This window comes from Lipotes vexillifer, unplaced genomic scaffold (genome assembly GCF_000442215.2).
Source record: "Lipotes vexillifer unplaced genomic scaffold, Lipotes_vexillifer_v1.1 scaffold496, whole genome shotgun sequence".
Classification (NCBI taxonomy): Eukaryota; Metazoa; Chordata; class Mammalia; order Artiodactyla; family Lipotidae; genus Lipotes; species Lipotes vexillifer.
In genome coordinates, this window is record NW_006786690.1 from 6,004,554 (window position 1) to 6,018,849 (window position 14,296).

Sequence of the window (14,296 nt, forward strand, 5' to 3'; positions counted from 1 at the left end):
CCCCCCCCCCCCCCCAGAGTTCTTAGTTCTTCATCCTTAACTTTGAACTTCACTCCTGCATACTAACAGTTTACTCCCCTACTTGGTTTAAACCTTGAACAGTGTTTCCCAAAAAATATTCTTAACTACATTGAATTTCAGTAACTAGGATCATAGAATTCTGTATAATTTTTGCAGTGTTTCTATAGTGTTGAGGAAAAATAACTAATGAATAGTATTTGCTCAGTGTCGCTTTTCAGTTTTTCTCTTGTCAGTGTTTCTTAAATATTTTGATGCCTGTTACATGAGAAATACCTCATGGAGACTGAAATTATTTCCAGGCCAACCCTAGAGGGTGATCGCCCAAGATGAAAAACATAGTTTTGGGAGCAAAGGGATGTGGTTGATGGTGGCAGTGATGTTGAGGAAGAAAAAAAAGATTGAGAATTTACAGTGGTAGATGGCCCCTTTCTCTCTTACTTCAAGCCAGTATACTCTCCTTTTTTCTCACTCTGTCATTTCATTTCCCTTTCCTTCTGTCATCTTCTTTCCACTCTTTTCCTGAGTCTCTATGGGGGCTTGGGCACCTTATTCAGCTCGTAAGAGCTGAGGGAGTCATTGTTCCCCGTAGTGTGTGTAGGTGGGAAACTTCTTTGGCATCTCAAATTCAGTTTGATTGTGTTTTCGCAGAGCAGCAATACATTATTATTATGGGTATATTATGGGATAAATTGATTTTTATGTGCCAGCCTGCATATTTAGCCACTATATTTATCTTTGTTTCTATGGAAAATTGAAAGTTTTGAAAGGTTTTGGAAGACCTGCAATGTGTAAGACATTTGTGCTAAGTATTCTGTGGAATGTAGATGTTGAGGTATTCTCCCTGCCTTTCAGGAACTTATTTGTGTGATACTTGTGTTTGGGGTTTTGCCAATGAGACGAAATCTAAATATTGACTAGACCAGTTGTTCCCAGATCTTTCAGTATCCTGGGCAAGTGAAATACAAAGTAAAGTAAAATAAAGGAAGAAACATACATGACTATTACATTTAAAATTTTGCCAATAAGACTTTTAAAGCGAACTGCTACTTATTGTATCATTTCCTATAGGAAGGCTGTTTTAAGAACAAAAGAGTAAGACTGAAGTAATTTCAAAAAAGGAACAGTCCTTTCCAAAAATGTCAAGTTGGCAAGCCTGTAGTTGTGTGTGTATGTGTGTATTTCATGGTTATTATTGTATATATTTTGCCATATATCATTGGCACCTTTATATAGACTGGGGTTAGGAGAACCACTGATATAGAATAAGAGTCAGCAAACTTTTTCTATAAAGGACCATATATAGTAAATATCTCAGGCTTTGCAGAACTAGGATCCCATCCCCACACCCACCTTCAACCCAAACCATTCAGCTCTGCCATAGTAGTGGGAAAGCAGCCATAGAGAGTAGATAAAGTGTTGTTTGTGGGTGTCTTCCCATAATACTTTATTTACAAAATAAATGGTATTAAGCTGAATTTGGGCCTCCTGATCTAGACAAACCTAACTCATTCCATGAATAAGAGTTCCAGAGACATTAAGTAACTTGCCTGATAAATGGTATGCAAAAGTGACTCACATTTTTAATAGAATAAAATAAATGTTTTAAATGTCCCTGCCTATGTAAGAAGTTGGATTAGATTATTAAAAAAAAAAAAACTATTGTTTGGTAGGGCAGAAAGGCCTGCTCTGCTGGGGTCCATAGTTGACTAAATGTTTTACTAATTTAGTGTTTAACTCCCCACTGTATTGAGATTGTCCTATTCTGCCAGGTTTATTCAGCTGATATTTATTGTGCATATATTATACATCAGCCTCTGCCCCAGTCATGTTGATTCAGAACTGATTCATTAGAAGAATCTGATTTTTTTTTTTTTAAGTTATGTTTTACCTTTTGGATCCTATTTCACTTAGCTTAAAAAATAAGGCAAGGTGAGCCAATTGTATTGCTTGTGTAACAGCATTTGAAGCCAATTTTAGGGGTTTGTTTTGTGAGTTTTGGAGCTAGTGACATAATATGGTAGTATAGAATTGTTTATTTGAGCTCTGCTTTGATAATACTTTGCTCACTTACTAGAGGATAGCTAATGTGTTTTTGTCTTTGAATTTATTCAAATCCTAGTCATGCTTTTTACATCAGCCCTGTTTAGTTCTTTTCCAAATCTGATTCTCGAAACCTGATTGATACCTGCAGAGTTCTGATACTGCAAATCATAGTGCTTCCAAGAAATTTCCACTTGAGGATTATTATTATGATGACGGTGGGGATGGTGAAGATGTTGATGATGACAGTGATAATGGAGCCCACGTTATTTGATTTTTTACTAAAGTACCAAGGATTTTACCAGTATTAACTATCTTCATACACATTTCTTTCCTTCTTGTTACTTTGACTGCTATCCATCTCTCCCACTAAAGGCTAATCATCACTTGTGCACCCATCATATATGTCCCCATTTAAGGCTGTTACTCTAGCAGTTCTCTTGTCTCTTTCCTACATTACCATTTTTTTTCTCCCTCTGCTGGATTAGTTTTATCAGCATACGTGTATATTGTTTCATTCCCATCTTTCAAAAAAAGAAGTTTTTTTTTACTTCGTATTTTTGTCCACCTATAGCCCATTTTTCTGCTTCCTTGAAGACTTTTTTTGTTTGTTTGTTTGTTTTGTTATTTTGCGGTACGCGGGCCTCTCATTGTCGCGGCCTCTCCCGTCGCGGAGCACAGGCTCTGGACGCGCAGGCTCAGCGGCCATGGCTCACTGGCCCAGCCGCTCTGCGGCACGTGGGATCCTCCCGGACTGGGGCACGAACCCGTGTCCCCTGCATCGGCAGGCAGACTCTCAACCACTGCACCACCAGGGAAGCCCCCTTTAAGACTTTTAAGAAAAAGAGCTGTCTGTACTCACTGTCTTCATTTTCTGAAGACAGATGAGGATGCACACCTCCACCCCCACCCAAACAACTTTTGTCAAGGTCACCAGTGAATTCTACTTTGCTAAATCTTAATTGACCTCCTAGTACCATTTGACATAGTTAAGCACTCTGCCCATTCTTGGACCATTCATCTCCTTTGCTGGGTTTTCTTCATATCTGTGCAACATATCTAAACAACATAGAGTGCCTTGGGAGTTCCATGGTGATCCAGCGGTTAGGACTCTGTGCTTTCACTGCCGTGGGCCCAGATTGAGTCCCTGGTCAGGGAACTAAGATCCTGCAAGCAATGCAGCGCCGCCAAAAAAAGGTCACTATTAAAATAAATAAACAGCATAGAGTTCTTCAAAGTTTAGTCCTTGGTCTTCTTTTCTGTTTGAACTCATTTCTTGAGTTACCCAGTCTCATGGTTTAAATACTGTCCATATAGTCTAATTCCAAAATGGATACCTATTCACCGACTCCAGACTTGTGTCTCTTTTGGCCTACTTGATATCTCTGTTTGAAAGTCTAATAAGAATGTCAAAACTTTACATGTCCAAAATTGAGCTCTTGAATTTTCTGCCCTAAATTGTACTCTTCCTCATCTCGGTAAATAAATAAATAGCTCAGTAAATAGTACCTCCATCCTTCCACTTGCTCAGACAGACATTAAGAATTTTCCTTGACACTTGTTTCTCTCACAGCCACATCCAATCCATTAGCAAGTCTGGAGGTTCTACTTTCAAAAATATCCAGTATCTGACCCCTCTTACCACCTCTGCTATAAGCACTCTGGTTTAATAGTAATTATAATAATAGTCAAAGTTTTGAAAGTTAAAAAGGATTCACTGAGGTGGGTAGGTAGAAGTTAATTTCAGGCAGAAAGGGCAGAGCACAGTCATAGGCATGAACAGTGTTGAAGAGATTGGTGTACTCAGGGGACAGGAGTACGTTGCTCAAGGGATAGGAATACGTTATACCTTAGAGCCAAGGTGTGGAGTTTGAGAATGGTAGAAAATGTACTTTGGAACCTGGATTCCCAGTGGCTGGACTTATCTATCTTTAGGCTGCTTGTTATCAGCCGCAACAGTAGGACATTCGCCAAACCTAAATGGTAGCTCCCGGTGGCAGTGGTTCTCCATAAGTAAAGGAGAAGAATTAGACCACCCCAAGCCCCAAGGTGATGAGATATATTCTCCTGCCCCTGACCAAACCCACGCACAAGACATATCCACACAAACCTTTGTTTGAGAATCACGGTTGGAGGCAGTGGGCCCCCAGGATAGATTTTTTTTTGAAGCAGTAACTCTGGTGGCAGTCTGCAGGAGTTGCTTATTTAGTTGTTTTTATAGTGGGTGCTGAAGAAAAGATAGATGCTTATGACTGTTTGGGAATCATTCCTTGACCACTTCAGTAGCTGGAGGGGAGCTGGTGGAAAGAGCTGAGCAAGATGAATGCTTATTTTTGTCTGTTACTTTTTTTTTTAAACTAATTGTCTAGATTTACAGTGCCATTAGTAGTCTTATAGTGGTTGACAAAATAACTGAATGCTTTTTTTCATTCTTTTCTAATTCTTTAGGAGCGCCTTTTTACCCAAGTCAGCCAGTGTATCAGTCAGCACCTATCATAGTGCCTACGCAGCAGCAGCCCCCTCCAGCCAAGAGAGAGAAAAAAACAGTAAGAGATCTTCATTAAGTTTTCTCACTTTAAAATTGAATGTCCATTTACTTATCAAATAAGTTTACCCACAGCTGTAATAATTATTCACCTCAGTTCCCAAATGACTGCCAATTTTTATTCCTCCCTTATATCCTCACCACTAGACCTGGAGGATTTGTATGGACATATAATTAGATGTTGCAAGTACCCTTTGCTTAATATCAATTCTCAACATGCACTGAGCTAGCTATGCTAAATGACAACATGCCATCCAGCTCCAGAACAGGAAGGTTTAATCTTCTAAAGTCTCACTAAGTGGGAGGAATTTGAGCTCGGTTCTCACATCCTTGTTGTCCTTTAACTCTAGTCCTAGTCAGCTCTATATTCAAATATGAATTGACAGGGGAAAAATAATAGCACAAGAGAAAATGGGCATAGTATTAAGGACAGCAAGAAAAATCTTTCCTATAGAATATATTTATCTTAAGAAACAGAAAGTAGAATTTAGAAAATGTATTGTAATTGTTTTAAATAAATTACAGAGACTTTGCCTCTGTCTCTTCAGGCAGGCCCAAGGGAATTAGAGTACAGTAACATGAAATACGCACCACAGAATATTCTGTAGAAGAGCGGCTTGCAATCTTTTATCCATCAGAACACACAAAATGAATGATGTTTATAAGAGATTCCCGCATTCACACAAATAAAGTAGGTGGGAGTGACATCATAGCAATACTCTTGCAAGTACTCTCATTTAATAAAAATTAATGAGGTTCAGAACTTTGGTTCGTTTTTTATCAGAGACAAATTATTTGTGCACACATCATAATAACCATGACATGCCAATGTATCATGACACTACAGTTGAGAAACTGCTGTGGAAATGTTGATACAGCATGGTAGATGTTAGACTTGAAGAACACTCTCAGAATGCAGAAAAATTAATAAAGAAAATAATGAAAATGGAACACGGTATTCATAGATGTTACTGAAGAAGAAAGTAGAATAAATGAATTGTAAAACAGTACATAAAACTGTAGTAGGGGACTTCCCTGGTGTTGCAGTGGTTAAGAATCTGCCTGCCAGTGCAGGAGATACGGGTTTGAGCCCTGGTCCAGGAAGATCCCACATGCTGCAGAGCAACTAAGCCCATGCACCACAACTACTGAGTCTGTGTGCCACAACTACTGAAGCCCGTGCACCTAGAGCCCGTGCTCCACTACAAGAGAAGATACTGCAACGAGAAGCCCGCGCACCGCGATGAAGAGTAGTCCCCGCTCACTGCAACTAGAGAAGAGCCCACGCACAGCAACAAAGACCCAGTGCAGCCAAAAATTAATTAATTAATTAATTAATTTTAAAACCCCCCAAAAAACTATAGTAAGCATAAGATTCTATACCTGAAAAAATAGCTGATAGTAGAAATCTTAATAAAGACTTACTCCCAGGAAAGCTTCCAGATACAAATGGTTTTATTAGTGAATTCTTTGAAATTTTCAAGAAGCCAAGGCTAGCTTGATAAGCTCTGGATTTAATGACAAGCAGAGGGGGCCTTTCAGCACTGTCCCAGGATGGAAGGCCTAGACCCAGATACTCCATCTCCATTACAGCACCATCTCCACTGATGTCTATGCATAGGTAGCCTTCAAAAAAATTAAAAGAAGACCATACACATTGTTCTGTATCTTGCATCTTTTCATTTACCAGTACATCTTGACAGTCATTCCATATTAGTACATGTAGATCAATCTCATTTTTTCTACTGGCTGTTTGGTATTTAATTGTAAGAATGTAGCATAAATTTTTTGTTTTTTTAATACAGCAGGTTCTTATTAGTTATCCATTTTATACATATTAGTGTATATATGTCAATCCCAATCTCCCAATCCATTACACCACCGCCGCCCCTCGCCACTTTCCCCCCTTGGTGTCCATATGTTTGTTCTCTACATCTGTGTCTCTATTTCTGCCCTGCAGACCAGTTCATCTGTGCGATTTTTCTAGGTTCCACATATTGTAGCATAAAGTTTTAATTACTATGTTCTTGATCAGCCTTTAGAATCTTTCTGTGTCTTTGCTGGGAAAAAAAACAGTATTGCAGTGAGCATCTTTACATACATATACAAGGTTATCTGCAACATAAATCCCTGTTTCTGAGTCCTAGGATATGGATATTTTACATTTTGTTAGAGAACCATTTAAGGGCTTTAAAACTTTAGATAGTAACTTCCATATTTTAAAGCTCTTTTATGAATCTTGTCTTATGTTAAGTATTATAAATAAAATCAGTCAATTTGGCATTGCTTAAAAGACAAGTGTTAATACTTTGCCTTTTTGACCTAGAAATTTTTCCAACTAGGTTTCATTTTAGCTTGTGCTAATTAATTCAAGTCAGAGCTAATGGCCTAAATTCTTTTGAATGACCCCTCTGGTTCCGTGATTGAAATCAAGTCAAATGTGGTGATTGTCAACTGTGATGTTTGACAGGTTTCCCAGTTTGCATCTTTATACATCATATGCCTATAAATCTACTACATAGACACCCATCTATAAATATGCCATCTTATTTGTAACCTTATAGATAAGAATTCGAGATCCAAACCAGGGAGGTAAAGACATAACAGAGGAGATTATGTCTGGAGGTGGCAGCAGAAATCCTACTCCACCCATAGGCAGACCCACATCCACACCTACTCCTCCTCAGGTAAGACAGAATGTGCCGTGATGGATGATGATGTGTATTTTTTGTTCACTAACCTCTACTGAGCTCTTCTTTCTTGTATAGCCACTTGACTGTACTTTTCCTTTCTGTCAGTTGTCTCATAGCCTCGAATATCTAAATGATATTTAAACAGACATGTTGTTTCTCTTTGTAAACTGTTATAACTTCCAACTTTTTATTGGTAATATTTCTCTGTATTGTCTTCACATTCAGAGCATAGCTGCTGCCACTCTTCCTAATGAGCTATTATTGCATGGTACCAAAAGGAGCTGCATTCCTATGGAAACCTCATCATTAAATGAGTATTTTATATTTTCAATATGGAGTATTAGGAGTTAAATGCTACACTCTGATAATATAAACATTAAAATTGAGAATTTAACCATTTTTATTGGACTGTGTTGTTTGAGATGATTGCCTGTGTTATTCAGAGCATATTTAAATGTATTATAGGTATATCTCTTACTTTTTAGTACTACATAAATGAGCTTGTTGAGTGCAGGGTGTCTTCTTTAATTATTTACAAAGGTTATTAACAAGTTCTGTCAAACACCTTTTTGTTCCTGTTGCAGAATGTGGTTATTGTGATCTTCTAAGAGTTCACTTTCTTGCTTTTAGACATCAAGGCTTTCCAGGAGAAGCTGAGGTTTAGCAAACTATAATAGAAAATGGACGCCCCCCCACAAGTTTGACAGAATTTTGGTTTCATCATGGGGTTACTTTAAATTCTGCTAAACCATTCAGAGGAGAAGAGTGATTTCAAATCTTCAAATTATCTAAAGTGAATATGCTCAGCATATAAAACAGACATAATCAAAGTTGTTGAGGTCTAGGGATCAGCTTGCTTCCCCCTCTTGTGGCCGATTGGTGAGGTACTTCTCAGAGCCCAGTTCACAAAACAAGTGATGTGGATGATCAAATATAAGGCATTTCAGAATGACAGACTATTGACTTGATTTTAGTAGTACTATATAGGTTTAAAAAAAGTTCTATAAAAATTGAGCTCACAAACAGATGTCTAAGTTTAGAGCCCCTTGAAAATCTGTGAATTTTGAGTCGACCTAAAACTTGGGACTTTGTATAATGATGTGTTTCACTTGGAAATGATGATACTCTCTGGCTGACTTTTATCTCAGTCTTCCATCATCTAGCTAAGTATAATATGTAACCATCTAGATATATGAATTGTAAGGTTATATTAATGATTGTTAATAGGACTTTTCACCATTCCCTATTATTTCCCCAGGGATATTCCAAATCTGGAATGATTGAACAGGGCTTATACTTAATCTTGTCCCTGTATGTAAACATGGGACAAGCACCATATACACATTTAAGTTAATTCACTTATGTGCTCTGTTAGGTGGGAACATACTATAGGGAAAATTTAGGATTAGTTGATCGGGGCAGTTCAATTTTGGTCTGTATTTTCCCCACGTTAATTAAAATATTGCTACTGTCCAACTATGTAGTTGACAACCTTTTGTTTCTTTGTGTTTAAATTCTCAACTTGAATATATATTAGTATATCTTTTTGCATTTTAATTCCCCGTGGGTTGGTTTGTTTTTCTTTAATCTTACCAAGCTTGATCCTACCCTCTTCTGGTTATCTCTCTGTCCTTAGTCACAGGAATCCTTTTGCTCTTTATCTTTCCCCAGGGATCCCAGGCCTGAATCCGAATGTATGTGTTTGGGTAATCATAAAGCCCATTAAATGTACATTTTTATTTGATAAAGGTCATCAGTCAATTATTATAATGTTGGTAGTTCTTTTTGAGGTGTAATGTTGTCTTGAAGCATCAGTTCATTTTATTAGGTAGTTTGCATTTAAATCCACACTTACCGATCTGTTGTCTTTCCAAATGCATGAAATTCATGGAATGAATAAATAGCCTCTTAACAGACATATGTACTAGAAATATTTCATTTTCCTCTTAAGAACAACAACAGCGCAAGTGTGATGATGGCAACCGACACTTGGCTTCATTTTCTAGAAATTCATGGAGAGTGGTGCACATAGAGTAGGAGAGGATATCCCTGGTTAGGGGAAGCAGTCATTAATGCCTGATTGTTATGTCATGTAAAAATGTTGACCCAGTGTTTCAAAAGAAGCTAGAAATAAATCTGCGAGTTTTAATCGGCAACTAATTCTACTAATAAATAACACTATGCCAGCCAAATAAGATCCTTCAGGTTTAAACTAAAAACTGCTAGTTTGTAGCCTTGACCTAATTCTAAATAGATCCTAGACCACAGTCTTAGTAAGTAAGACTGCAGATGAGACAACCCTTTTCAGAATTTATGACTAAATAGTAAATACTGTATTGCTTTTGGCCTTACGGAGTACCTGCTTTGAGTCACAATTGCATGTGCTGTGAATAGCAAAGCCCTTTCCCTGTCATTGAGCTCATCCCAGTCTCTTCAAGGGAGACAGAGGATACTTACTAATATTTGACCGATCCTCCTGTGGAATGTATACCAAGAATTATTAAAGCACAGAGGCGGCCAAGTGGGTCATATTTATAGCACAGGCTCGAATGTGTTGGATCACAGAAACCTATTAATGGTACTTGGTACAGGTGAGATAGTACAGGGGAGAGGTTTAAAGGTTTGGCTTAGAATTAGATATACTTGGTTTCAAGTCCTAGTTCCACAACTGAATTTTGTAACTTTAGCCAAATTACTTATCTTCTAGAACTTTAGCTTCCACATTTTAAAAAACAAGGGAAATAAATATCATATAGAGTTATTATAAGTATTAAAGTGCTTAAGCTTGGGACACAATGAGCATTCAACAAATGTTACCTGTTATTAGTATTACAATTACTGTTATTTCAGAAGGCACAGAGAATGACTGGAGGAGTCTTGAAGGCTTCACAGCAGAGATGCCAGTTGGTCTGAGTTCCCAGATTGCTATTCACAAAAATGGAAAGAGAGAGAAGGGTATTCCAGGCAGAGTGGCAGCATGTGCAAAAAGGCACATGGAGATGGGAAATTGAGCGAAGGGAGACTGTTATCATTTCTAGCGATAAATTGGGAAGTCAGTTGAAGGAGAGGAAGCCAGTGAGAGAAATATCCAGCAATTGGTTACTAAGTAAGGATTATAAAAAGGGTAACCCTATAATTTATCATCTAAATTGGGGCAGTTTTAGAAATGAATGGGGATGCTATTAATCATTTTGCTGGGACAACAGGCATAAACCAGTACTGCCCAGGTAAACACATTGCATGGTTCCCTTAGGAGTCAGAGAGAGGGAAGAATCAGAGGTGATTCTTCAAGCTTAGATACTGGGATTTATAGTAAAACATAACATGGAGTGTACATGGGATGTTTGAAAAGGGGGATAATGAATGATTTTGGCAAGCAAGCAAGCTAAGAAGAGTTAATTGAGAGAAACTGCATTGGAGGAGGAGAATGGAGAGGAGAAACAGGGTTTTGCTGCTTCTGTTTTTGTCCTGAAGAGTAGATTGAATTTAAAATTGTCCTGCTTCCTGAGTTTTAAAATGATCTGTGGAATAACTCCTTGAGATTTTATATCTCAGATGTATTAAAGATATAGAAATATGTGTAATATATGTGCCCATTCAGATGATCATAGTACACAGACAGAGGTGCATGAATGGACAGAATACTAGAGTACTTGATGCTGGTCGGTCTCCACTCTGTCTCTTAGATTTATGACCTTGGGTCAGAACGTGAAGCCCTTTAAACCCCTATTTTTTGATATGTAAAATGAGGGATTATACTAAGTAATCTCAGAGTTCCCTTTTAGTCCTTAAATATTTAAGTTGGAAAGAAGGGAACATTTTTGTTACTTTCCCTCAGCATCAGAGTCTCTCAGCTATATCTCTGTTGTTGATAGCAGTGAGGCACAAGGAACGTTTTCACATTAAGAAATGTGCCAGCTTCCTGAAAGTCATTTTGGACCCTGCAGGGTAAAAATAAGTGTATGGTGTTGTACGGTCAGCCCTCCCTATCCACAGGTTCTTCATCAGCTAATTCAAATAACCAGGGATGAAAAATATTCAGAAAAAAAATTTCAGAAAGTTCTGAAAAGCAAAACTGGAATTTACCATGCACTGGCAAGTATTTACAGAGCATTTACGTTGTATTAGGTATTATAAGTAATATAGAAATGATTTAAAGTACCTGGGAGGTTAAATGCAAATACTATATACTTTTTCATATAAGGGACTTGAGCACCTGAGGATTTTGGTATCCACGGGCTGTCCTAGACTCAATCCCCCATGGATACTGAGGGACGACTGTATAGGCAAGGCTTCCAGAATTGTCTGCTTCCAAAGGGGGTGGTGAAGTAAAATCACTTAAAATTTTAAAACGAGCTATATATTTTCCTTCCTCTCCCTACTCCCTCTTGTTCTTTTTTCTGTTTTAAGAATTACTCTTTTTTTTTTTTTTTTGCGGTACGCGGGCCTCTCACTCTTGGGGCCTCTCCCGTTGCAGAGCACAGGCTCCGGACGCGCAGGCTCAGTGGCCATGGCTCACGGGCCCAGCTGCTCCGCGGCATGTGGGATCTTCCCGGACCGGGGCACGAACCCGTGTCCCCTGCATCGGCAGGCGGACTCTCAACCACTGCGCCACCAGGGAAGCCCAAGAATTACCCTTATCATGAAGCACAGATGTAACTTGGGGTAGAGTCCTATGCCACAGAATATAGGGACGGGTGAAAGATAATTGATTGCTGGCACATATTAGGGAAGATACAGCCTCTCCTGTCTTTTGGGAAAATTACCAAAGTTAGCAGGTTATTCAGTCTTTTGAAGAGCTTCTTACAAACTTGATACCTGGAAATCATCTGGCCAGTTGTTACCTAGCCTCCGGAAATGTACCAGTTAATCTCCCAATAGCAATATGCGAGAATACCCCTTTCCTTACATTATGGCTTATTTGATAGATTTAAAAATGGTATCTAGTTTAATTTTTATTTATTGATTTGTATAGTTAAAAATTATTTCTTTTTAAATTTATTTATTTATTTTTGGCTGCATTGGGTCCTCGTTGCTGCACGCGGGCCTCTTGTTGCAGCGACCGGGGGCTACTCTTTGTTGCGGTGTGGTTTAAACACTTGGTTTTTAAAGTTGTTGTTGTTGTTTAGCCCTCTTACCCCATTGGAACCTTAAAATCATTTTAAGTCCTCTAGTTAAGCCTCAGGACAGCTTTTATGCTGAGTGTCTGAGTTTCCCTCAGCAGTCCTGACACCTTGGCCGTTTTTCCTTGTCTTCAGGGAAGAGGTTCTCTTTATTGCAGATGTATGTTGTTTTATCAGGTTAGTGTTTAAAGAAAAAAAGTTGCCACCAATCTGAATGCCTTTAACGTGGGCGTACATTCTTTAGTTTGTTACATTGTTCTATTATTATTTTACACCCTTTTGAGTCACATATTTAGGTCACCCATTAGTTTATAAAAGCATTTGAGTTTGTGAATCCTTTTTTAATGTTTCCTCAGGTGTTTGGTGTGCTCCCCTGGTTGTTTTTGTGTTATCAGTAAATTATGCCATAGTCTGCCCTAGTTGCTCAGACAATAAGCCTAGAAGTCGTCTTTACATCTTTGTTCCGAGACTTCACTGGTGGCGCAGTGGTTAAGAATCCCCCAGGGGACACGAGTTCGAGCCCTGGTCCAGGAAGATCCCACATGCCGTGGAGCAACCAAGCCCATGCGCCACAACTACCGAGCCCGCGGTCTAGAGCCCGTGAGCCACAACTACTGAGCCCGTGTGCTGCAACTACTGAAGCCCACGCGCCTAGAGCCTGTGCTCCGCAACAAGAGATGCCACCCAAGTGAGAAGTCTGCGCACCAGATGGAGAGTAGCCTCTGCTTGCCTCAACTAGAGAAAGCCTGCACGCAGCAACGAAGACCCAACACAGCCAAAAAAATTTTTTTAATTAAAAACAAAAATCTTTATTCCATATTCCACACCATTATGTCATCAAGTCCTATCTGGCTCATTTTCACCATCTCCACTGCTACTGTTATTCTCTAAACCACTTTGATCTCCTCTAAACAACAGTAACTTTCCTACTCATCTCCTTGCTTCTGCTTGCCTCTCTGTCTATTCTTTTTATTTATTTATTTTAAAATTTTATTTATTTATTTTTGGCTGTGTTGGGTCTTCATTCCTTTGCATGGTCTTTCTTTAGTTGCGTCAAGCGGGGGCTACTCTTCGTTGCGGTGTGTGGGCTTCTCATTGCTGTGGCTTCTCTTGTTGCAGAGCATGGGCTCTAGGCGCGCGGGCTTCAGTAGTTGTGGCACGCGGGCTCAGTAGTTGTGGCATGCAGGCTCTAGAGCTCAGGCTCAGTAGTTATGGTGCACGAGCTTAGTTGCTCCGTGGCATGTGGGATCTTCCCGGACCAGGGCTTGAACCCTTGTCCCCTTCATCGGCAGGCGGATTCTTAACCACTGCGCCACCAAGGAAGCCCCTCTTTTTATTTATTTTTTTATTGAGGTATAATTGACATAAACATTACATTAGTTTTAGGTGTACAACGTAATGATATTTGTATAAATTGTAAAATGACCACAATAAGTCTAGTTAACAGCTGTCACCATGCACAGTTAGAAAAAACAATTTTTTATTTATGAGAACTTTTAAGATCTATTGTCTTTGCAGCATTCAAATATGCAATATAGTATTATTAACTAGAGTTGCCATTGCTGTTCATTACATCCCCATGACTTATTTATTTTATAACTGGAAGTTTGTACCTTTTGATCCCCTTCACCCATTTTTCCCACCCTACCCCCCACCTCTGGCAACCACCAATCTGTTCTCTTTTCTATGAGTTTTGTTTTGTTTTTTAATTCTACATATAAGTGAGCTCATATGGCATTTCTTTCTCTATCTGACTTATTTCACTTAGTATAATACCCACACGGTCCATTCATGTTATTGCAAAGGGCAAGCTTTCTTTTTTTTCCTTATGGTTGAATAATATTCCTCTGTGTGTGTACAGGTTTATTCTTTAA

The 14,296-nt window shown here is 38.8% G+C and overlaps 1 protein-coding gene across 1 annotated transcript in view; it reads left to right on the forward strand.

Annotated features, from left to right (window-relative positions):
• Nucleotides 1–14,296, forward strand: part of EIF4G3 (eukaryotic translation initiation factor 4 gamma 3) — a 161,357-nt gene that overhangs the window by 127,894 nt on the left and 19,167 nt on the right. Inside the window, exons 6-7 of the mRNA XM_007459222.1 lie at nt 4,510–4,607; nt 7,171–7,293. Of these exons, the coding sequence (XP_007459284.1) occupies nt 4,510–4,607; nt 7,171–7,293 (221 nt within the window). The remainder of the gene's footprint in view (nt 1–4,509; nt 4,608–7,170; nt 7,294–14,296) is intronic.